Below are 26513 nucleotides of genomic sequence, written 5' to 3' on the forward strand. Positions count from 1 at the left end.
TTCACTATCTCCTGGAGTTTGCTCAAACTCATGCCCATTGATGAAACTTATGTACAGAGTAAATGAACACACACAAATATGTGCACAGTTTCAAGGACTTCATGGACCTCAGGAAGCTTATCCCAGTGACCCTGTGTTAATGTTCATCTAGTGCTATACTGTTCAATACAGTAGTCAACAACTTCCTGTGTCTATTTAAATTTAATAAAAGTAAAAATTCAGTTCTTCAAGCACATTAGCCACATTTCAAGTGCTCAACTGCCATTATTGGACTGCATGGAGATAGAAGTTTATATCATTGCAGAATGTTATTGGACTGCATTGCTCTTGACATTTAGAATGATTTAAAAAAAAATCCACTCCATGTACTGCTAACTTCAAGTATACTTTACCTTGGTACTTCCCTGGTGGTTCAGTGGTTAAAATTCCACCCTTTCAGTGCACAAGGTGCAGGTTTGATTCCTGGTCAGGAAACCAAGATCCCACATGCCACGTGGCCAAAAAAAAAAAAAGAAAAAAAGAATACTTCAGCTGCATAGAGACTTTGTATGACCTATCTGTGCATCTCCAAGGACTCCAGCCTAAGAATTCCTCCTTTAGATTGATTCTATTTTATCCACAAATGTCTTATTTTTGTATTGGTCTTAACCAAGGGACTAACTGAGATGCCTGTGAATTAGGTAGGCTCTAGACACTGAATGTTTACCATTTAAATTATTATATATAATGGCAGAAGAAAACAGGGCTGGCACTTGCAAATAGGAAGAATTGTTTCAAGTGCGTTATTTTGGAAGACAACAGAGATACAGATGAATAATTTCAGGAGATATTCAAGAGTCAGGCTTACCTACATAATAGCAAAACAACTAGCTAAAAGTAGAACATTCAGTTGCCTTGTTCAACTAGTATTTTTTATTTACTTTGGTGTCATGTAAACATATATGATACTAACTGTGGCAAAGGGTTATTAAAACAGAGGGGAAGCAAGATTTTTTACTCCTGTGATGGGAAGATAAATAGCTGAGTTGAGTAACATTTTAGATGTGTGGGCAGAAAAAAAGATGGAGAAAAATGTAAGAGAACTGCTGCTGCTGCTGCTGCTAACTCTGTGCGACCCCAGAGATGGCAGCCTACCAGGCTCCGCCGTCCCTGGGATTCTCCAGGCAAGAACAGTGGAGTGGGTTGCCATCCCCTTCTCCAATGCGTGAAAGTGAAAAGTGAAAGTGAAGTAGCTCAGTCATGTCCGACTCTTCGCAATCCCATGGACTGCAGCCCACCAGGCTCCTTCATCCATGGGATTTTCCAAGCAAGAGTGCTGGAGTGGGGTGCCATTTGGTGTCTTGGAATTTTCTCATTCGTTGCAGTTTGTCAAGTATTTAGAAATAGAGGGCACTCATGCTTAAAGTAGTGGTCATTTACCAAAGCTCTGATGATCTTTCTCTTATTAGAATTATATTCTTAAAATGCAAATAATATTCTTGCCTGTCTGGCTTTCTCCTTCAAATATTGAAATCAACTTTTAAATTTTTAAATTGAACTTCATTTTCCACCTAAACTAGGTGCTCACCAGAATTATTATACTGAAGGTTTAGATTTTTTAGGGTCACTGTTTATTAGTCCCCTAAGAAAGAGTTGAGTCAGATCTCAGTTATAGATAGAAGTATATGGGAAGCAGTGATACAGATAATACAAAAGAGCAGATTATCAAAGACACTTGGAGTTGGCTTTGAAATGCATTTTTCAGCACATTTTCATCTTATGTTTTATGCAGGCATTCCCTTCAGACCCATATGAGGTGACTCTGAAGTAGCTTGAGTGATCAAAGAAAATTAGCCTGAGATTTAAACACTGCCAGTGGACTAGCTGCATGCAGATAATTAAATTAATGGCATAACTTAGCATATTTATATTCTGTCTATCGCCTTACTCCCATGAGCATGTAACCACTAAAGAGGATCTATGAACTCACTGGTCTTATTCATTCTGGGAATTTATTCACATCTTCAAGGTAGTTGGTTTTAAAGTAATCAATTAGATTGATTTTTGTTTTATTTAAATCTATTTGGCTGAACTTGACTGAGTATCTTGGTGTTCTCTTAATTGAAAGAGTTGCCATATGACATCAGAAGACATTGGAAATTTTACTTCAGATGCAAATATAGCATGTTACTGCTTAAATATCCTTGAGGCAAGTACCAAGGTGTTTGTATTAGCCATAAAAATGCTCAACATGCCCTCTGCTGGGCCTTTCTTTTATAAGATTGGAATTGAAAAATGCTGTGTCATCTGGTTGTACAGCAGGTTGAGAAAAGGAATTCCCCACAATGATCACATGCAATGAATAAACCCTAAGTACAGATTCATGAGTCTTTCTGGCATGAATAAGTCTGGCTCACTTAGCTGGTTTCTTGACCCAAAGAAACGAAGACTTCATCGTGCGTTTGGGAATTCCCTTGTGTTTTGTGAAGCAAGAGCATCTTATTGTCAGGTAATCGCTCCAAAAATATGTAAACAAATGAAACAATTTTACCATTATTATATTTTATGTAAGTATTACATTGTTACAACTAAATCATTCTGCTACAAGAGAATATCTGTGAAGAGGTGAATTTTAATTCAGGATTTGTGCAGGGTTTGCAAAGATGCATTTCTACCTATCCCCTCCCCCCATCCCCAGGGTTTTATCTGAGACCAAATCCTATGAATCAGTAGGTGTTCCTTCCTGTAAATTAAGAGGGTGTTTTGATTTTAGAGAAGAATGGAGATTTAGGTTCAGTGTTTTTTCTTTAAGCGAAAATTGTTTTTATATTTTTGTTGGATCAAAATATTTTTTAATATCCTCTGTGGAGAAGGCGATGGCACCCCACTCCAGTACTCTTGCCTGGAGAATCCCATGGATGGAGGAGCCTGGTAGGCTGCAGTCCATGGGGTCGCGAAGAGTCGGACACAACTGAGCGACTTCACTTTCACTTTTCATTTTCATACATTGGAGAAGGAAATGGCAACCCACTCCAGTGTTCTTGCCTGGAGAATCCCAGGGACGGGGGAGCTTGGTGGGCTGCCGTCTATGGGGTCGCACAGAGTCGGACACGACTGAAGCTACTTAGCAGCAGCAGCAGCAGTGGTATAGTAGCAAATATCCACCAAGAATCTTCCCCACAAATTCCTTACAGTCAAATGGGGGTGTACACAGTTCATTTGTATAAACTATAATCGCCACATTTTAGTTGACCACGTGTTCCTGCTTATAGCTTCAGAAGAAGCAAATCATGAAAATAGACAAAATCCAGAGACTATTGCTTCTCCTCTACCCAGTGCGAACTGGCACTCAAAAAAATAGAACTGGCCAGAATATAACTGGCTGTTTTTTTTTTTTAAATGAATTTATCGCTAAGGCACCAAGATCAGCTCTCGGAGCCCTGGGAGTCAAAAAGGAGTCAAAACGGTTTTCATTTTTATCAAACTGAAAATTCTTCCAGACTCATTTAGGTCAATGCCCTCAATGAAATCATTGTACTCTGAGTTTTCTGAAGCATCCAATTGCTTCTACTATTAACAAAATAAGTAATAACTGCAAAGATAATGATTGGAGCATTATAGAAATCTGCTTGTGTATATTAGTCTTTGCTGCTTTCCTTTTGTTATGAATGTTAGTGATATGTCAAAGACAAGGGTGAAACTAACTACAGGACAGGAAAACAAACATACTAAAGGAATTTAGATTACCTATTTTTTCATATTTCAGTAAAACATGGTGCTTTACTGTGTAGCCTTTCAGAAATCAGAATACTACAATCTATGCAGTAATTAAATTTATCTGCAGGTACATTTAAGACAATAGGGGTTTTGTGTTTTTTTGTTTCTTTTTGCCCTTTTGTTTGCTGAATGCAAAGAAGTCTTTAATTACCCTCCTACTCTAAGTGATATTTTCTTTCTCTCACATGCAATAGGTACATAATTTGAGAAGGTATTTTAAAAATATGGATTGGCCAAAAAGTTCGTTTGGGTTTTTCCATCCCATCTTATGGAAAAACCTGAACTAACTTTTTGGCCAACCCAGTATATACTGTCTCCAAGATCTTATTGTAAGGGAATGGAAATATTCCCATAAGAAGTTATAGCATAAAAATGTCCCAGATAAATGTCAGAAAAAAACCACTGAATACCACAACTGCATGTTTTTAAAATGTAATTACAGGTTAAGAGCATAGGTCCATTAAATGGCAGCCTAAGGGACCAGGTATGTGAAGTATTAGTGCTTGAAGAAGATGCATCTTTTATTTACCACCTTACTAACATTTTAAGCATTCACAGAGTGAGGATTAATGGGCTGTGGACATTGATTTTTTTTCAGAGAAGTATTAATAGGATATCCAAGAGTTAAAACAATTTTCACAAATGAACAATGTGGATATTCTTTTAGATTTCACTGCCAGAAATACAGTCCAAGTGTATAGAATAAAGAAAATAGAGCTCTACTTTCATTATAAAATTATTTTGCAGAGAGAGAAAAACTTTACTAAATCAGACTTGCTTGAAGTGGGCAAGTGCTATAATTGGAATTATAGAATAATATTTCATTATTTTGGAGAAGGGCTAGGGCTCATTCTGTGATGAAAGGAAATTTATGGTGTAGATAAGTTCTGCACTGAGAACAGTTACCTTGTACAAGAAAACCAATTTTTCTAGTGCCTTAGGAAGCATTCATTTACATAAAAGCAATTAGATTATTAATTAAAATCATTTTCACTGTTCTTTGAAGCAGATTTCTATATTTCATTAGCTTTGATTACATTACTGTTATATGCCTGAAAAAAATATTCTTTCAAATGCCCTTCCAGAGTTCAGTGATTTCCTGTCACACAAGCTTTCCTATTAAAATTTTAACAACATACGAAATGCAGCTTTATTATTTTCAAGTAATACAATAACACAAATGAATTGGTACTAAAATCATGTCAAAGAGAAGCACTACTGGGGGTCTTTTAATGAACAGGCAAAGATTGTTTGCAGGAAAATAGTTGCTTTTATGTACCACATAAAAGCAGTTTTCTATTCTTTGAAGCAGTTAATCATCTTCCCACTCTTCTAAGTGCCAACCCCACATTTTTAACTTAAACACTGGTGAGAATTAATGAGGTTTTTCTTACATGCTACCCAAAGTCACATAGTATGATACAGATCACTACATCTACAATAGTTTATATAAAGAAGTGAAAGAGTCATTTTAATTCCACGATATTGTGCAGTGAAACAAGACCTGAACTGGAATTTGGATCCATCACCCTATGAACCTGTGTGGGTGTAAGCCCTCTGTGTAAGTGTGTGAATCACTGGTGGTAATCTAGGCAGTTCCTATTGCCAGGGCTTTATATAGAAGCAGCCTAACAAAAGTCATGTCCTGACTGCCAGCTGAAGGTGAGACACCAATAGCTTCAGGGAGAGACGATGGACATAAAAAGAACATGTTAATAACCAGCAAGGCTATTACTAAGTTGAGGAACCCCAACACTCTGGTATTACTATAGATAGAGTTGTGGAGTAGGTAATATTTATTTGGGAGAGTATACGCTTCTCTTTTTAGCCTCATTCATCAATCATCAGTGAGGGCTTAGTGTTAGTCTGTTACTGTGCTAAGTGCTATGTATATAGACATGAAAGAAACAAGCTCCCTGGATCTCCAACTGTCTAGTACTGCTTCTAGGTCACAGGTCATCCCATCTGCCATTTTGCACTCAAGTCACTATCAGTGAGTTAATCCTTGCTATGGTATCCAAATAGGAAAAGGAGTACGTCAAGGCTGTATATTGTCACCCTGCTTGTTTAACTTATGTCAGAGTACATCATGAGAAATGCTGGGCTGGAGGAAGCACAAGCTGGAACCAAGATTGCCGGGAGAAATATCAATAACCTCAGATATGCAGATGACACCACCTTGATGGCAGAAAGTGAAGAACTAAAGAGCCTCTTGATGAAAGTGAAAGAGGAGAGTGAAAAAGTTGGCTTAAAGCTCAACATTCAGAAAACTAAGATCATGGCATCTGGTCCCATCACTTCATGGCAAATAGATGGGGAAACAGTGGAAACAGTGGCTGACTTTATTTTTCTGGACTCCAAAATCACTGCAGATGGTGATTGCAGCCATGAAATTAAAAGACACTTACTCCTTGGAAGGAAAGTTATGACCAACCTAGACAGCATATTAAAAAGCAGAGACGTTACTTTGTCAACAAAAGTCCATCTATCAAGGCTATGGTTTTTCCAGTGGTCATGTATGGATGTGAGAGTTGGACTATAAAGAAAGCTGAGCATTGAAGAATTGATGCTTTTGAACTGTGGTGTTGGAGAAGACTCTTGAGAGTCCCTAGGACTGCAAGGAGATCCAACCAGTAAAGATCAGTCCTGGGTGTTCATTGGAAGGACTGATGTTGAAGCTGAAACTCCAATACTTTGGCCACCTGATGCAAAGAGCTGACTCATTGGAAAAGACCCTGATGCTGGGAAAGATTGAGGGCTGGAGGAGAAGGGGACGACAGAGGATAAGATGGTTGGATGGCATCACCGACTTGATGGGCATGGGTTTGGGTGGACTCTGGGAGTTGGTGATGGACAGGGAGGCCTGGCGTGCTGTGGTTCATGGGGTTGCAAAGAGTCGGACACGACTGAGCTACTGAACTGAACTGAACTGATGGTATCTGTTTGGCTTCCCTAGTGGCTCAGTGATAAAGAGTCCGCCTGCCAATGTAGGAGACATGGGTTCAATCCCTGGGTTGGGAAGATCCCGTGGAGAAAGGAATGGCGACCTACTCCAGTGTTCTTGCCTTGAAAATCCTGGATTTTCAAGGAGGAGCCTGGTGGGGTTACAGTCCATGGGGTCACAAGAGTCGGACATGGCTTAGCGACTAAACCACCACCATACCAAAGGAGAGATCAGGGTAAGTTGTTAGTCAAGAAAGTCTTCATTAGGACGTAAATTTTGGCCAAGAGTTTAAAGTGAGAAAGAATTGGATAGGAAAAGAGAGGGAATAAATCAAGAAGTGGAATTATTTCATCATCATCATCCTACTATTACAATTTTTTGAGTGTCTGTGATAGAATAGGCACCATGCTAAGTGCTTTCTTTACATGTGTTATCTCATTTGATCCTTACAACCATGCTATAAGGTAGTACTGCAGTATACCCACTTTACAGATGAGATAACTAAGATGAGAAGGCTGGAATTCAGAGAAGTTAAATAACCTGTTCAAGATCACATAGCTAGAAAACAAACAGTAGACCTGATATTCAAATCCAGATCTGTCTCCCTACCAAGCCCATGCCCTAAATCACTATGACATGCCACTGCTTCTCATAGAGCCCTTGTTACATTTTTGAAGGCTGAGAGTGAGCGAGCTATGAAATGTAAAATTTGGGAAGATAGGACCAATAGGTGGTCCTTGCATGTATTTGTTAAATGAATAAATAAATCCTTGCTTTTTAGATGAAAAAACAAAAGACCCCACATTTTATGTCTCTTTGTATTCCCATGTTAGAAAACCCAATTGTCAGCCAGAACTTGCTCTCCCTAGGAGCTTACATCTTAGTCACTGCAGGGCTATCCCTAGGCCCAGGGTATGGATATGTAAACAAGGACGAGTGGCACCCAAGGGTTTTATGCCCTAGTGTTTAACCTCACCTCTTGTATCCCAGGAGTGATGGGGGAGGTGTCATGTATAATATGCATCAGATTAGGGCCCTAGCATTTCTCTTTAGGCCTTCTTTAAGCTTCTCTTGTTCAGACAAAGAGCTGCAGTTTTCTGAGGAGAAAGGATGTGTTCTTTGTGAAATGGTCAGAGAAACCATACATCTTCCTTCAGCCAAAATGCAACTAACCCCTCTCTCCATCTGAGTTCTGGTCCAAGAATTCTCCACAAAGCCCTCTGGTAAATACAGCCTTTCTGCATATCCTGGCTTTTGAACAAGACTAATTTTCTAAGAACATTTGCCTGTATGGTTGGAATAGTAATATATTTCTAAGAATTAACCACTGTGGCCTCCAATTGCAAATGATCTTTACCATACACAAGTTACTGAGCATTTAGATGCGGTTATATCCTATATGAGGCTAATAAAAATAATCAGTGGGAAAATTAATTTGACAAACGATTATTTGGTCCATGGAAGTATTTTTTTAGAGCTAAAATAATATCAAACATCTTATTTGACCGATTCTCCACTCCTTCTACTCAGCCTCCATCACTGAATTGACTGCTCTGAGGAAAAGAACTCAATTTATATTTCCATTTAAAAGCTAAAAATACATACAAGTAAATGTAGGTTGGATTTAATTCAATTCTGGAATGCAGGGCAACCAGGCATTTAATCATTGCAGTTTTGACATCCTAAGGCCTTGACTAGGTTTCTACCAGTTTTTACTAAAAGCATTAGTCATAACAAACAGATCATTTCCCAGAACATTTAATTTATTAGATGGACTCAAATAATTTTTGTCATGAGCTCACTCTTTATAAGGATTTCATATTTTTATGAAACATCCTCCACTGGATGCAAGTCCCAACTTATACCTGGTTTAAGACTTTAAAGAAGTTCCATTTGGAAACTTAAGGCTGGGTAGTTTTACTTTCGGGTCTTTCAGCATCTATTACCTTCGGTGTACTCTCCCTCCCTGCTCAAACATTCACATTCCCCTCTTTCACTCTTGTAATCTATAGCCACAGCTCTAGGACCCTACTGATCTCAATTCTTTCATATTTTCAGCTTTACTGTATTCAGCTCTGCCCTTCTCAACTTTTTCAAGAGTTCCTGCTCTCTTGTGAGTAATTCTCTTATGTTTTATATACACTGCCAGCCTTTTACACTGGTAAACCAAGTCCTCTATTTGTCTAAGACATCTTTACCTTCACACTAATGCTTCCTGATCTCACATTCATATCATCCTTAGTTATTGTCCCAAATGGAAGCTAATTTGTTTAATCTTCATTCTGTGCTCCCCTCTTTGTTCGGTTCATTACTTTCTTCTCCCACTGCTTTCCCCCCAAAGTTTCCATTGAGTCTTCCAGGTCTCTGGTTCCATGACATATGCTTAACTGATAAAATTCCATCATTTCCTCTTTACTGAGGGTTATACTAAAACTTATGATGTTTCCTTATGGTCCCTGACCCATCTTACCCCAGAGGACACCACTTTTCCTTCAGTTACTTTTAATAGAGACAGCTCATCCTTCTGTATCCCACATATTTCAGAGCTATAGGGGGTTTCCTCACTCCCACATGGTTGTTTCCAAACCACTTTCCCCCAGCCATCATGAGTAAAACCCATTTCTTGGAAACTCATGGCAGTCAAGGGACTCATGGCACTTGGTTTTACCACCTCCAAGTCCTTCTCTCCCTATTTGGTCATGGACCAACTTCCTAGTCATTGCCCCACAAACATGGAGCCTTTGGCATTTGAATCACAGTTATTCTCTCCACCCTAAGTTCTTCCATCATTCAACAGTCTGGCCTCCTTGTGATTCAACCTCAGGGACATTTGTCTCGGTTCCACTGTAGTCACTCCACTGTCATGACTAGACTCTGGACGTTATTATCATCCTGATCTGCTCAACTTCTGAAATCTTAACAGAAATATTTCACTTCCTAATTGCCTCCTCGGGTAGCTCTCCCTTTTATATTCCCACTCCTGATCTTTGAGTTCTTTGCTATTATCTTCTATAACTTTAACATCCACCCACATTGATGACCTTTCCAACACTATGACCTCATAATCTCTTAACCTCTTCAGCTCCAACAATCTCAACAGGTCTCTGAATAGTGCTTTGTATATTCTGCCTTTTACTAGTTGCGTAGCTATCGGTTTTCCCTACTATGTCTTCCTCCTTGAGGGCAGCGATCGTGTCTTGGTACTATTTTGTATGGCGCCTTGTGTTGTGTGTGCTCACCAGAAGGGCATTATTGTGTACTGTTTAAAAGCACAGGTTCTGATGTTAGGATTGCAAACCTTAGTTTTGTAATCTACTAGTTGTTATGACTATGAGGGGAAAGTTAACCAACCTTTCTATGTCTCAGTTTCCATAGATATGAAATATGAATACTAACACTTTGTACCTTGTGGATTTTTGAAATGATTAATTACACTATGTGCAGCACATAGCTAATAGAATATTTACTGTTAACAACTGCCCTCATAAAGGGCAAGGAAAACCAGTTTTTAATAGGAATTAGGTACAATACTGAACGAAAAGAGCTCCAGATCTTAGGGATAATGATATGGAGACAATCATTTTTTAAAAATTGAGAGCAAGTGAATTATTAAGCAAATTTTCATTTCCCTCTATTTGTACTTTCCACTAAGGAGATGCCAATGTACTGATCACTGCCAGAGACCAATTTATTTAACCATATACTATCACTATGTATCACTGCATGTAAAGTCATTAGAAAATCACATAATAATATATATTATTAAAATTTAGATACAAATATGACATATGTCTAAAAATCTAAAACGTTAGGTAGAGTACATTGCTCCTTGTATGATGTGATAAGGGATGCTCTGAAATATGATTTCCTCCAATTTCCTGTTCCACAGTTCTGTCAAAGGTCTTGATATTATCATCAGAAATCAGGTTTGTTTGTTTAAATCATGTTGTTTCTAGAGACAACTAGTAAAGTTCTCCCTGGGATACTTTATTAAAGTAGCTCTGGCATATCTAATAATTACCTAAATGAGTAGGACATAAGACTTGTGAGTTGAGATGGAAATGGATATAATTTCTTTACATAAAGTCCTTGCTGTCTAGGGAAGGTAAGCTTGAGTGATGGAAGAGAACTAGCTAGGGTAAGAGGACTTAGGAACCAAGGATTGCTGAAAATGGAGAGGTTACTTAAGAGGAACTATTCTATTGTATGCAATGCTATTCAGGCATTTCTCCATCTAGTTTAGGAGAAAGAGGACAGGAGTTAAGCAGAGAATATATCAATAAACAAAAAGCACAATTTAGACTTACAAAATATTCCTTGATTAAAAAATATATTCCTAGATTTTAAAATGGAGAAAGGGGACATAAAATGTCCTTTAAATAGCTCATAGTGAATTTACTCATATTGTTATTTTTCTGGAAACCAGCATTCAGAGGTACTGTATCTTTAACTCACTTATAAAAACATAAACTTATGCAGTTGTGTATGTTTGTGTCTATATGGTGGGAGGTGGGGGCGGGCAGAGAAAAAGAGAGACAGACACTTGGGAATTTATGTGAGAATATGAGAGAGAGGTACTAAAGTCCTGTTATTGTAAGCCAGGTTATAGTAAGGCTTATGATATTTTCAGAGTTTTGTGAATTCCAAGCATAACCATGGTATTTTCCAGGCCTATCATATTATATACTTGCTGGTACATCTTATGATCATGCTAGTTTTAAAGTAACTGTGTGTCATTCTTTATTTAACTTGTGGTACAATGTGACTGGGCTTCCCAGGTGGCACTTGTGGTAAAGAACCCACCTGCCACTGCAAGAGTTGCAAGACATGGAGGTTCAATCCCTGGGTCAGGAAGATCCTCTGGAGGAGGGCATGGCAACCCACTTCAGTATTCTTGCCTTGGAGAATCCCATGGACAGAGGAGCCTGGTGGGCTATGGTCCGTAGGGTCGCAGAGTCGGACACAACTGAGTGACTTAGCATGCATGCACAATGTAACTGTCAAATATTTTGGTTATAAACCTGTCTTAAGATTTTTCTATTTTACATGTCTCTATATTTATTATTCTTTACTATTTTCTGTGGCACTTCATCTTGTTTTAATATACACTTTTTCTAATTTGTCAAGATATTTTAAAATTTCACTTGTGTCTTACAATTTGACACTCAACTTGAAGTCATATGTGTAAGCAACAAAAATGTTTTCAATCCTTTTATCAAGGGCACCTGGGAATTTGCTGGCAGTCCAGTGGTTAGGGCTTGGCACTTTCACTGCTGAAGGCACTGGTGGGATCCCTGGTTGGGGAACTAAGACCCCTCAACCTGTGTGGTGCAGTCAAAAAAAAAAAAAAAAAAGGCACCAATACAATGATATCTTTAAAAAAAGGAAGAAAAACAAAACTGTCCCTTTTACCTATTGTTCCCATAAATATATGCCTATACATATGTATTTATATTATAGCTTGCCAGTAAGGATAACAAGATTCAAAAGCTTTACTAAAGTTTTGAAACTTGATAAAGAGTGTCTCCCAGAAACTTCTCTCAAACAACACACTTATTGGTGGAACAGTGGGAGCATTTTTGTAGTAAAGTCAGGAACAAGTCAAAGGGGTACATTTTACCACCACTGGAACCCTAGACAGTAGAATAAGACCACTGGAAAGAATGAAGAGGTACAATTAGTATAAAAGACAAAACTTTGTAGAGAAAATGGTCATTTATCCTGAAAATTCAAGAACAAATTATTAAAATAAAATAAGAGTTTAACAAAGTGGTCAGATATAAGAGCAACATCAATATTGATGCAAGGTCAATGTCATTGGCTTCCTTAGGTATCAGCATTAATGTTCATTGGAGTATTGTCTATAAAAAAACAAAGTTGAAAACAACCTAATTGTTCATTAATAGAGGAGTGGTTGAATAAGTTATGAGTGTGCTTGCACTATGAAATATTATCCAGTAGTTAAAAATTGATACAATCTAAATATGAATTTATTAACATGGAGATAACTCCAGTTCCTACTGTTGAGTGACAAAAGCAAGTTGCAGAATAACTTCATTAATGTGAAAAATAAAAGATAGATTGATTTTGTATTTTCTATTGGTATACATATGCAATAATGAATACAAAAAGCCTGAAAGGTTACCTACCGAATGAAGCACTGGTTATCTTTTGGGAGAGGCCTGAGATTGGGGGCAATGGTCAAGGAGAACTTTATATTTTGTGTTTTGTTTTTTTTTAAGAGAAAGTATTACCTGCATAGGAAAAAATAAAAACAACTTTAGAGTGAAATAGTTTGCTGAATTCACCTAAATTTCATTTGAACTTGTCCATCTTTTCATACATAAAAGGGAGTTGCTTTTTAGTTTCTTAACCTTTCATCCACTTAACAACTAGGGAAGACTATGCACTATGCTCTGTACAATGAGTGACATGTTCTCCGCCATCCTGGAACTTACAATCAAGTGGGAGAGACGCGTAATAAGCAAATGAGACAGTCATTACACTTTATAAGAGATTTCAACAGAAATGAGGACCCGGTTTTGATTGAAATTAATGTGGTCAGGGGAGATTTCTGTGAAGAAGAGACATTTAAACTGGGATTCAGAGTATTGAATACTCTGAATATCATGTATTATAGTGATGATGGTGATGAGGAGAAAAACAAGCCCAAAGGATCTCGCAGAAAAAGCTTTATGGGTTAGTGAAAATATCTGAGGGTCAGAGTGGTTAGGCTTTAGGCAGGGTGGGTGGCAGTGTTAAGTTGGGAAGGCAGGTAGAGGCCAGATCATACAAGTCCTTTCAGGCATGTTAAAGTTTAGATTTTATTTGAAGAATAATGTTAAGTCACTGGGGGTGGGGGTTGGTTTGGAGAAGAGAAGCAATGTGATCTGACCTCTATTTTTAGAAGATCATTCTAGCTGCCATGTCAAGAAAGTAGTGACACAGTTATATTTTTGGAGGCAGCATTATATGAAAACATGAAAGAGAAATGACTTCAGTAGAGGGGACAGCAAGTGCAAAAGCTAGCTCTTTTGGTTTAGAAACAAGAAAGACAAGAGTGGCAGAGGCATAGTAATGTGGGGGAGAGGGGTGTGGAATCAGGTCTCATCACCCAGGGTTTTGTAGAACCTGCATGAAGCCTGGGTTTTATTCTAATTTGGACTGAATTCTATTTCCCACAGGATCACTCTGACTGCTGGGTGGAAGACAAGACTCTGTAGGGGGGTGAGAGTAGGAGGGAGAGCTGCTGGGAGGTTATTGTCATGGTCCAGGTCCCCAGTGGCTCAGCTGGTAAAGAGCCCACCTGCCAAGGCAGGAGACGTAAGAGACATGGGTTCGATCCCTGAGTCGGGAAGATCCCCTGGAGGAAGGCATGGCAACCCACTCTAGTATTCTTGCCTGGAGAATCCCATGGACAGAGGAGACTGGCAGGCTGTGGTCTATAGGGGCGCAAAGAGTTGGACATGACTGAAGCAACCTAGCACGCATGCAGGTGAGGCATCATATTGGCCTGGGCTTGGGTTGAAGCAGCAGAGGTGGGAAAAGGGACGGATTTCAGCAATGCTTGGAGATTGAATCAATAGGACTTGATGCTTAATGCAATGTGGGAGTGTAAAGAAGAGGGTGCTTTCAAGTATTTTCAGGCTCAAGGTAGGGAATGGTTTATTGGGACTGAGGGCCTGAAAGGGGCCCTGTGTGGCTGGAGCTCAGTGTAGAGGGTGGTGTGTGGGGAGGTGAGAGGAGATGAGGTCAGAGTGGTGGGCACGAGCCAGGTGATTCATGGCCAGGTGAGGACATGGAAAGGTGTCTGAATGTACTCTAAGCACCATGGGAAGCTACTGAGGGTTTTAAACAAGGTGTGGTTTGGTTTTATTCTCAAAAGCCACTTTAGCTTCAGAGTGGGTAGTGGGCTTAGATGGGGACAAGAGAGGCAGGGAGATGAGTTAGAAAGTTATTGTAGAGGTCTGAGGATGAAGTCTTGGAGATGGTGCCAGGCAGATTTGAGATTCATTTGAAATGGAACTGATTAGTTTTCTTGAATTAAACACACACCCATGTGTGTGTGTGTATGTATATATATATGAGTTTATATATAGAAGTGAAAGTCAGTCGCACAGTCATGTCTGACTCTTTGCAATCCCATGGACTGTAGCCTGCCCGGCTCCACTGTCCATGGAATTCTCTAGGCAAGAGTACTGGAGTGGGTTGCCATTTCCTTCTCCAGGGGATCTTCTGACTCGGAAATCAAACCCGGGTCTCCTGCATTGCAGGCAGATTCTTTACCAACAGAGCCATTAGGGAAGTCCATATATATGTGTGTGGGTGTGTGTGTATATATATATATATATATATATATGTGTGTGTGTGTGTGTGTGTGTGTGTGTGTGTGTGTGTGCTGCGATTCATGGGGTCGTGAAGAGTCGGACATGACTGAGCGACTGAACTGAACTGAACTGAACTGATGTGTGTGTGTGTGTGTGTGTGTATCAGAGTCTAAGCCTTATTGAAGTTTTTATCATTTCCTCATTTCATTTATATACTATATTTTTATTTACCCCCTCATTTCTAGGAAAACATTTTTCTAAAACATGTGAGTTTTCTGTTCTGATGAAACTCTCCCTTCCATGCACATAACTACTTGGGAATTGGTGAGTTTGGGGGATTCTGAAAGACTATAGACATCACCCTGTAATCCATTTTGTTGAACATAGTCAAATAGATAAAGAACCATTCTATCCCTTTCAAATTACTGACTTTGCTGAAATAAACTACAATACATTCAAATCTAATTGCTTCTTAGGGCAATTAACCTATTAATAGCATGTTTAACTTTCAAAAAAACCTGTTTGGTCAGAAAGCCAATACTTAACGTATTCATTCAGAATTAATTAATTCATTCTGCATTAATAACTGAGGAGTCCTGCCTTTTCTTGCACATCTGGGACAACTGGATAGATAGATGTCTCCAAAATATTTGGAAAGAATTGTTAAGAAGTTACATAATTACTTAAGGATACCATAAACATATCTTTCTATTTCCAGTCACATCAAAATGCAAATCCAAATACACTGCAAACTGGGAAACTTAGAATTATAGCTTTACTGGGCTATACACTATTCTTCCTCAGTGAGAGCATGTCTCAGACTGAAGTTGTCTCCATCAGAAAAAGGATACTGCTAGTGGGGGGGCTATGAATGAATTGGGCCCAGGAGTAAAGACATTCTGTATCCATATCATGAAACCCTAAGAGGTAAGGGGTGCAGAAATATCTCTTGGGCTTCTTGGGGACTTTGAAGGCAGGGTATAGGGGGGTGGGGAAGCACTGATACATAAAATGGGGGGAGATAATGTATTTGCACATCAGTAAAGACAAAGACATAGTGTATTGTTGATGAGAAAGAGGCAAGCAGCCCCTGATATCTGGGACCTGGCTTGGTACTAACAATCAGGACTTGGTGTTTTCTTATTGAACATAAATAATTTCACAGAGCATCAACAGTAGAGAAGTTCATTCTGTACCCATGATGGATCAAGACAAAGACAAGACCATTCTGTAATTATGTCTGAATCCAGTCAAAATATGAACAGCATCCAAGGCACAAAAATGACCAAACATCTCCATCCTGACAAACGTGAGTGACGATTACTTTACCAATTATCTGCCTGTTCAGATTAGTCTTTGCCACTTAAAAATAAGATTTTTTTAGAAATCCAATCACAGAATTACCCCCTACTTTCTGACAGCATCCAAATCCAGAACAATGCCAGCTAGAGTGACCTACTCAGCTTGGTTTTCCCAAGAATTTCCTGGCTTTAGCACTGCAAGACCCACAATCCAGGAAATTCCTGTCTCAGGCAAACTGGGATGTCTGGTCAAAGGCCTGTTTCTGTAAATCCTCCCCCAAGTCATCTGAAGCAAGCCCAAACCCTAGAAATCCTTTCTAAAGCCCTCTTACTAAGATACCCCACCGTTTTTGATGGTATGCATTCCCCTTTTGCTGCAGTAAGTAATAAATCCAACTTTTAAAACTACAGGTCTACTCCTAGCAGCCTTTGGTTAGAGGGTGTTGACATCAATAAGACATAAAGAGGCACAGCATTATGGAAAGGCTAGGGAGGCCTAGCATGGAAAATGAGACTGAAGGAATGAAGAGGTAGTGGGAAGCAAGGAAGTAAAAGGGTGGTTCAGCCCTGAGGCGGTAGAGTGTGGTTTTCCGAAAAGGTGGTTTTCAGGGGTGATAAAAGATAAGGTGATGGAAGGTAAAGCCTAGAGCCTTTGTAGAAGGAGCAGGAGTTGTTCCCCCATGCTCTGTGCCTGAAAACACACACACACACTAATGAAAGACAGCAAAAACAAACACAATTTTGGCTTATGTTATATAATAATGACGCAGTCTTTAATGGCCTAGGGGCTGGTCATTGAGTTTTCATATCCACACAATTCCCTATGTTTGTTGTTTGTCAACTGCATTACATAATAGTTTCTATCTAAGAGAAATTTCTAGGAAGGAAGAACTCCAATGACACACTAGCTGACAGGTTTAGCTGCAAAACACTAAACTTACAATTTTAATTCTTTGGGGTTGAGATCATTCAGTGTTAAAGATCACCATTCATTAGTTAAAATAAAGACCCTAAAACAGTGCCTGACATATATTAAATGGCAATAAATATTAACTATTACAATTACTGTGATAATGCTATGTTTTCCCGTGTGCTTATTTTAAAACAGGAGCAATGCTGTAGTTTTTACAAATGTTTTTGACCACATAGCCTTGACTATATTGGTATTATATATTCAATGATAAATGTAGTTGCTTTGTTTCTTAAATGTACTCAGAGACATATACTCAAATGACTGTGCATGCCTTTTGGAGAGATTTACTGTTCTGGCAATCTTTTAAATTCAGTAGTTGGGCACCTACTTTTCAGTAGTTGGCCCTTCATGTTGCAAAGCAAGTTTTGAAAACATAACTGCTGTTTAGTCTGATACTGTTTATACTTTTAGAAAACCAGAGGATTTATAAAACAGAAACAGTCTCACAGACATCGAGAACAAACTTATGGTTACCGAAGGGGAAAGGTGGGGAGGAAAGATAAATTAGGGATTTCGGGAATAACATATACACGCTACTATATATAAACTTGATAACCAATGCATGTGTGTGTGTGTGTGTGTGTGTGTGTGTGTGTGTATACATATAACTGAATCACTTTGCTGTACACATGGAAACTAATACAACATTGTACATCAACTATACTTCAGTTAAAAAATTATGCTAAATAAACCAGGGGAGTAAACAGCAGAATGTGACTGTCCATATAAAAGGAAACCTTGAATACTTAGAGTCTCTAATTTGAAACAGAGCACATAGATTCCTTAGAAGAGGTTTAACTCCTAATTTTCAACAGAAGTGCCTCATTTGACTTTTACAAGAATAAAAGTCATCTGTAAAAATATAGGAACATAGGGAATGCTTATGGAGTACTCTTAACTTCAGAAGAAAAAACAATGTGAATACTTGGGTTCTGGTGATGTCCAGGATATGTTATAAAAGGTAGCAAGTAGAGTTTTGTACATTTACAATAATTTTGTACTGCTAAAGACCATGTTACCTGGTTTTTCAATACCCAGAGAAACAAGCAGCTTGGTTTTCAAACATTAGTACCAAATTGCCATATTGTATGTACACAACCTGGATGTTTCAATCATTCTACTACTCAACACAAATTTGATTTTTTTCTTACAATTTTGAAATCTGGTTGATTTAATTTACATTAATTTTCTCAAACACAAAATTTGGTGGTGAGAATACTAATTATCCTGATATTGCATTCAACCAGATCTTACTCTGTTTGAAATTATTTTTTTCCTTTGGCCAAGTCTGGGGTCAAAAATACCTATATCCACCTAAAGTATAGAAGACTTGTTTCAGAAGTCTACTTTTTCACTGATTTAAAACCATTTATTTCAAAACTGGCATTTTTTACAAAATAAACAAAATTAAAACAGTAGTTCTAAGAGATAAATTCCTTTACAAAGTTAATACGTTAGATAATTATATTTACTTGAGTCATAAGTAAACATTTTTAAGGGAAATCTTTACTTTTGGTGTGAATTACAGAGCTATCCAATTTCAGCCATACCATTTTAAATGTATAATGTTTCTTACAGAGTAGTTTTATACGTATTAGTCCCACAAATATTAAAATCTCACATGCATACAGCAGATAGTTGAATTCTCATTTCTGTAAACATTTTGAACACTTAAAACATGCTACTGTTTGATCATAATAATGAATCAGTTTTGCAGTTACTGCATACTTGAATACATACAACCCTGAATCAAAATGAAAAGTACAAATTAAGAAAGAAATTAAAACATTTATATTTTCTTTAATGTTTACAGGTAAAGGCGCATTTATTAAAAAGCAATTATATAATATGCACTGAGAAAGCTGATAGAGCTAAGAATATCATGAAGGAAAACAGGAACCACTTCCTGAATTGCTTTTGTTCTTGAAACAAATTAATTCCAAATATTAATAGTAAAGTAACTCAGAGTAGTGCCGGGCAAAAAAATTTAAAATACACTTGTTTAACAGTCTCATTGCCAGATCCTAGACCCATTCTAGATAGAAATACCATTTTAAGATAAACAAAGACATTAACCCTCTTTGGGAATCGGTTCTTACCGAAATTTGCCATCTGTATCGTCTGGTTGCCAGTCTCTGGAAGATTGTAAATCACAACAGCATCAGCATTTCTTCTGCCCGCTGTTTGAATTTTTTCTGAAAATGTACAATTACCTCTTTCTATCAGCGCAATCCAGGGCTTCTTAGTATAGGTAAACTCAGTGTTGTAGTCACAAGCTTGGTAGTTATTGTTCTTAGGGATGCCTACCACCCCCATAGCATTAGCCACTGGTGAGGCTAAGCCATAAACACCACATTCGCATGTCTCTGCTGAAGTGTAGTTGCTGGTTTCATTGTAGTAAGTCACAGTCACATAGGCATTAATTGAAAAAGATGCTGTGATTTTAAATAAAAATGTAAAAATTACCAGCAGCTGAAAACTGGACTTAGTCTCCTGGTTCATTGTTCATTCATTTGAGCATAAAATTTAAGATGTCTGCTGATTTTTCCAACTATCAGTCACCATTTGTCCATGCAGGTCCCTGCTAAGCAGAAGTCTGAAATTTCAGTTGCAAGTAGGTAACTGATCTCACCTCTAGCAATGTAAGCTCTGAATACATCAGCTCTATTTCACTGTACTTAGCTATATTCCCCGTCGCCTGTCCTTCCTCCAACTGTACACACGTATAACCCTTAATCAGGACTGCCTTAGCGATAAATAACACCATCAACTTTATTCTACGTGTCAACTTATCAGGATTGGATGACTTCCTGCATTGACATTTTTTCCTTCTTCTTGTTCCAGCTAATGAACTTTCATAAACATGGAGTGGATTGGAATGAGGAACTGGACTATTGGTACTCCCACGTGACAAAATGAAAGTCACCTCTCTCAGATTATCTAAAACACCAAACTGGTTTTCCAAGCCCTGCTGAAATATGCTATCAACCAATTCAGCCAGAAGTAAGTTAAGATCTGTCATTTTAATTGCTATCGCATTGGTGGAATTGATTTTGCGGCCTTTTTTGGTCTTATTTCTTTGTGGAATTTTTCTTAACAATCTCCCCAAGGAATATCTTCTGCTACCTTGTTTATTCATTGAAAGGGAAACATATTCCAGTCACTAGAGATCATTTGAAGTACAATGCCTTGCCAGTGGTGGGCACTCAAATATTTCTCAACTGATTGATACCTATAATGTGATGCATTCCATTAATTTTTATGTCCCGTGTCTTATACTCTAACAAAAGATTATGCAAGGTTTATCTCCTAACATTTAGAATAAAAAGAAATTATTTTAGTGTAGTTGCTTTACAATATTGTGTTAGTTTCTGTTGTAGAGCAAAATCAATCAACTTTATATATACATATATCCGCTCTTTTTTTGGATTTCCTTCTCATTTAGGTCACCACAGAGCACTGAGTAGAGTTCCCTGCACTAAAAGTAGGTTCTCATTAGTTATCTATTTTTTACACTGTTGTTGTTTCGTTGTTAAGTCATGTTTGACTCTTTTGTGACCCCATGGCCTGTAGGCCCCCAGGTTCCTCTGTCTGTGGGATTTCCCAGGCAAGAATATTGGAGTGGGTTGCCATTTCCTTCTCCAAGGGATCTTCCCAATGCAACCTGCATCTCCTGGATTGGCAGACAGATTCTTTACCACTGAGCTACCAGGAAAGCCCATATTATACATAGTAGCATATGTATGTCAGTCTCAGTCTCCCAATTCATCCCACCCCAATCCTGTTCCCCCCTTGATGTCCATGTTTGTTCTCTACATCTGTATCTCCATCTCTGCTTTGCAAATAGATTCACCCATTTGTACCACTCTTCTAGATTTCACATATATGTGCTAATATACGATAATTTTCTCTGACTTTCTTCACTCTGTGTGTCTCTAGGTCCTAGAATTTTTAATTCTAGTTATTGTAAACATATAAATAGCTTTATTTACTTCATTGCTTCCTTTACTGTAAGCTGTTTTTAATCAAGAGTACACTGGACACTAGCAGCAGTTGGGCATACATTGGTGTGGGCTCGATTGGTCTGGGTAAGTTGCTGGGAAAGGTAGATTGCAATGTGTGCCAAGGGCCGGTGAAGGAGTAGATGAATGGACAACAAGACAGAGATATCAGGAGTCTGATTGGGCCAAGGTCAAAAAAACAGATAAATAGGTATCAGACTGACAGAGAAGTAGAAAGACACCAGGTCAAATGGAAGGCAGAAACAATGGTAGTCTGAAGTCCAAGGGAAATAGTCTGGAATAAGGAATACCACTAGAGTCAACGGGACAGGACAACAAAAAACAGGAAAATAGGAGACATTGTTGAAGATGACCAATGAAGCTATTTCCATCCCACTCCCCCACTTGTCCATTCCTGGGCATCTGAAGTATTAGCATTGGGAATGGACACTGCAAGTGGAAACAAACAGTTAACATCAGAAGGGAGTTCAGGGAATCTGCAGTGGAAACTTATGGATAAACCCCAGCAAATGCACAATACAAATATGAACCTTTCTATCCCTTTACAGCTGCTGATTACTCATGGGTGTATCCCCTCCTTCACAGTACCTGGTATTAGTAACAACTTACACACAGTAACCACTCAACAGTTATTCATGGAATTGAACTGAAAAGTTTAAAGGTCTTGTGTATTAGCTTATGATCTGTTTCAGAGTAAATGCAAGTAGTTTATTATTTTGCTATTAGCACTATCATATTGACGTCAAAACTCATAATAAAGACTACTCACTGGACAAAGAAAACTATCAAACTGAAAACACAAGTATTATTGTCAAAATGATTAGTCTGCTGATTGCTAATAGACATCTGTGATCAATTCAACAGATAATTCATTAGTAAAGGTCTAGAGATTTAACCTTCTATCAGATCAGATCAGATCAGTCGCTCAGTCGTGTCCGACTCTTTGCGACCCCATGAATCGCAGCACGCCAGGCCTCCCTGTCCATCACCAACTCCCAGAGTTCACCCAGACTCACGTCCATCGAGTCAGTGATGCCATCCAGCCATCTCATCCTCTGTCATCACCTTCTCCTCTTGCCCACAATCGCTCCCAGCATCAGTCTTTTCCAATGAGTCAACTCTTCGCATGAGGTGGCCAAAGTACTGGAGTTTCAGCTTTAGCATCATTCCTTCCAAAGAAATCCCAGGGCTGATCTCCTTCAGAACGGACTGGTTGGATCTCCTTGCAGTCCAAGGGACTCTCAGGAGTCTTTTCCAACACCACAGTTCAAAAGCATCAATTCTTTGGTGCTCAGCTTTCTTCACAGTCCAACTCTCACATCCATACATGACCACTGGAAAAACCATAGCCTTGATTAGTCGAACCTTTGTTGACAAAGTAATGTCTCTGCTTTTGAATATGCTATCTAGGTTGGTCATAACTTTCCTTCCAAGGAGTAAGCATCTTTTAATTTCATGGTGGCAGTCACCATCTGCAGTGATTTTGGAGCCCCCCAAAATAAAGTCTGACATTGTTTCCACTGTTTCCCCATCTATTTCCCATGACGTGATGGGACTGGATGCCATTATCTTCATTTTCTGAATGTTGAGCTTTAAGCCAACTTTTTCACTCTCCACTTTCACTTTCATCAAGAGGCTTTTTAGTTCCTCTTCACTTTCTGCCATAAGGGTGGTATCATCTGCATACCTGAGGTTATTGATATTTCTCCCGGCAATCTTGATTCCAGCTTGTGTTTCTTCCAGTCCAGCATTTCTCATGATGTACTCTGCGTATAAGTTAAATAAACAGGGTGACAATATACAGCCTTGACGAACTCCTTTTCCTATTTGGAACCAGTCTGTTGTTCCATGTCCAGTTCTAACTGTTGCTTCCTGACATGCATACAAATTTCTCAAGAGGCAGGTCAGGTGGTCTGGTATTCCCATCTCTTTCAGAATTTTCCACAGTTTATTGTGATCCACACAGTCAAAGGCTTTGGCATAGTCAATAAAGCAGAAATAGATGTTTTTCTGGAACTCTCTTGCTTTTTCCATGATCCAGCGGATGTTGGCAATTTGATCTCTGGTTCCTCTGCCTTTTCTAAAACCAGCTTGAACATCAGGAAGTTCAGGGTTCACATATTGCTGAAGCCTGGCTTGGAGAATTTTGAGCATTACTTTACTAGCGTGTGAGATGAGTGCAATTGTGCAGTAGTTTGAGCATTCTTTGGCATTGGCTTTCTTTGGGATTGGAATGAAAACTGACTTTTTCCAGTCCTGTGGCCACTGCTGAGTTTTCCAAATTTGCTGGCATATTGAGTGCAGCACTTTCACAGCATCATGTTTCAGGATTTGGAATAGCTCAACTGGAATTCCATCACCTCCACTAGCTTTGTTCATAGTGATGCTTTCTAAGGCCCACTTGACTTCACATTCCAGGATGTCTGGCTCTAGGTCAGTGATTACATCATCGTGATTATCTGGTAATTGATTCTAAAAGGAAAATCATTATATGATTTTAAATGACAGCTTTGCCTAACACTTTGTGGCAGTGCTCATGAGAAACCTTTGCTAAACTATTTTAAATTGCTTTGATGGTTGAAGTGCATGACTTTAAATGGTAGCCAGCATTATATACCTTGTATGTAAGTGCCTTTATGTTTCCTTTTATAGCTTTCAGAGAGTCACACCTTACAAAGATAATTTTAAATTGTTTTTAAAATTTTGCAGTTAAGTAAAATTAGTCCTAGAACAATAAATACCCATCAGTGCAATTTTCCGGTTGACTCAAGTTAATTTGCTGGGGGATGAGTAGTCTAGTATTTATTCAGTGTTTTTAAGATTTTCTCTGTGAACACCTACAGTAGAATCATTTAGAAATTTATCAAAAGTGAAGATTCCTGGGTCCTACTACCAGTCATCCTGAATCAAAATCAGAGGGAAATATCTAGGAATCCACATTTTAAATAGCTCTCCAGGTAATTCTCATGCACTCAATTTAAGAACTTTATTTTTTAAATTTATTTTTAACTGGAGGTAATGAAAAACAACTATTTCTGCTTTATTGACTATGCCAAAGCCTTTGACTGTGTGGATCACAATAAACTGTGGAAAATTCTGAAAGAGATGGGAATACCAGACCACCGGACCTGCCTCTTGAGAAACCTGTATGCAGGTTAGGAAGCAACAGTTAGAACTGGACATGGAACAACAGACTGGTTCTGAATAGGAAAAGGAGTACGTCAAGGCTGTATATTGTCACCCTGCTTATTTAACTTACATGTAGAGTACATCATGAGAAACGCTGGGCTGGATAAAGCACAAGCTGGAATCAAGATTGCTGGGAGAAATATCAATAACCTCAGATATGCAGATGACACCACCCTTATAGCAGAAAGTGAAGAAGAACTAAAGAGCCTCTTGATGAAAGTGAAAGAGGAGAGTGAAAAAGTTGGCCTAAAGCTCAACATTCAGAAAACGAAGATCATGGCATCTGATCCCATCACTTCATGGGAAATAGATGGGGAAACAGTAGAAACAGTGGCTGACTTTATTTTTCTGGGCTCCAAAATCACTGCAGATAGTGATTGCAGCCATGAAATTAAAAGACGCTTACTCCTTGGAAGGAAAGTTATGACCAACCTAGATAGCATATTCAAAAGCAGAGACAGTACTTTGTCAACACAAATCCATCTAGTCAAGGCTATGGTTTTCCCAGTGGTCATGTATGGATGTGAGTTGGACTATAAAGAAAGCTGAGCACCGAAGAATTGATGCTTTTGAACTGTGGTGTTGGATAAGACTCTTGAGAGTCCCTTGGACTGCAAGGAGATCCAACCAGTCCATCCTAAAGGAGGTCAGTCCTGGGTGTTCATTGGAAGGACTGATACTAAAGCTGAAACTCCAATACTTTGGCCACCTGATGCAAAGAGCTGACTCATTGGAAAAGACCCTGATTCTGGGAAAGTTTGAGGGCAGAAGGGGAAGACAGAGGATGAGATGGTTGGATGGCATCACCAAGTCGATGGACATGAGTTTGGGTGGACTCTGGGAGTTGGTGGTGGACGGGGAGGCCTGGCGTGCTGTGGTTCATGGGGTCGTAAAGAGTCGGATACGACTGAGCAATGAACTGAACTGAATTGCTTTACACTATTGCATTGCTTTCTGCCATGTATCAACAGGAATCAGCCATAAATATATGTATGTTCTCTCCCTCTTGAATCTCCCTCTGGCCTCCCACCCCATCTCACCCCTCCAGGTTGTCCCAGAGCACCAGATTTGAGCTCCCTGCACCATACAGCAAATTTCTACTGGCTGTCTAATTTTACATATGTTAGTGTATAGGTTTCAATGCTACTCTCTCAATTTGTCCAACCCTCTCCTTCTCCGTGGCCACAAGTCTGTTCTCTGTCTGCATTTCTTGCTGCCCTGCAGATAGGTTCATCAGTACCATCTTTCTAGATTTCGTTATATATGTTAATATACAATTTAAGAACTTTAGATGATACAAGTTGTACATGAAGAATAGTGTGGTATCTAGTTGTCGTTTTGACAGATTAGCTGCTGTCATTTAATTTCAACCTCATAGTGCTTCCACTTCCAATCTATAACGGTTTGATGTTTTAATTATTTTATATTGCAGTATAGCTGATTAACAATGTTGTGATAATTTCAGGCGGCCAGCAAAGGGATGCAGCTATACACATACGTGTATCCATTCTTGTCCAAACTTCCCTCCCATCCAGGCTGCCACATATCATCGAGCAGAATTCCCTGTGCTATACAGTAGGACCTTGTTGGTTATCCATTTTAAATGTAGCACTGTGTACTTGTCCACCCCAAACTCCCTGACTATTCCTTCTCCCCAAGGTTTGATGTTTGTTTGTACTTTAGGTGCTTCTCTTAACATTCCTGAAGTTCTCTTACAAGACAAAAGGTTGTACATGTGCTGACAGGGCAGCAGCTAGTATTATATCCTCAGGAAAACAGTAAGTTCTGCGGGACTTTTTCTTCATTGACACAATGAAAGAGGTTGGATTAGAATTAATTGACCTATCAATTCTTTTCTGGATCTGACATGCTAGAACTCTTACAAAAATGAAAGTTGTTTCAAAACTATGAGGTTTTAATTTTTCCTTCTTATCAGAACAATTCAAGATGAAGCTGCATCGAGTGTAGATGAAACTACAGCGCCTAGATAGGAGGTTAAGT

The 26513-nt window shown here is 38.8% G+C and overlaps 1 protein-coding gene across 1 annotated transcript in view; it reads right to left on the reverse strand.

The window, feature by feature from the left end:
* The window catches only part of RNF128 (ring finger protein 128), a 100510-nt gene extending 80432 nt beyond the window's left edge, over nt 1-20078 (reverse strand). Inside the window, exon 1 of the mRNA XM_086389672.1 lies at nt 19401-20078. Within this exon, the coding sequence (XP_086245798.1) occupies nt 19401-19803 (403 nt within the window). The 5' untranslated portion in view covers nt 19804-20078. The remainder of the gene's footprint in view (nt 1-19400) is intronic.
* Between the last annotated feature and the right edge of the window lie 6435 nt (nt 20079-26513).

Source organism: Bos grunniens, chromosome X (genome assembly GCF_055505025.1).
Source record: "Bos grunniens cultivar Pamir isolate PY7600 chromosome X, Bosgru_T2T1.0, whole genome shotgun sequence".
In the NCBI taxonomy this organism is placed as follows: Eukaryota; Metazoa; Chordata; class Mammalia; order Artiodactyla; family Bovidae; genus Bos; species Bos grunniens.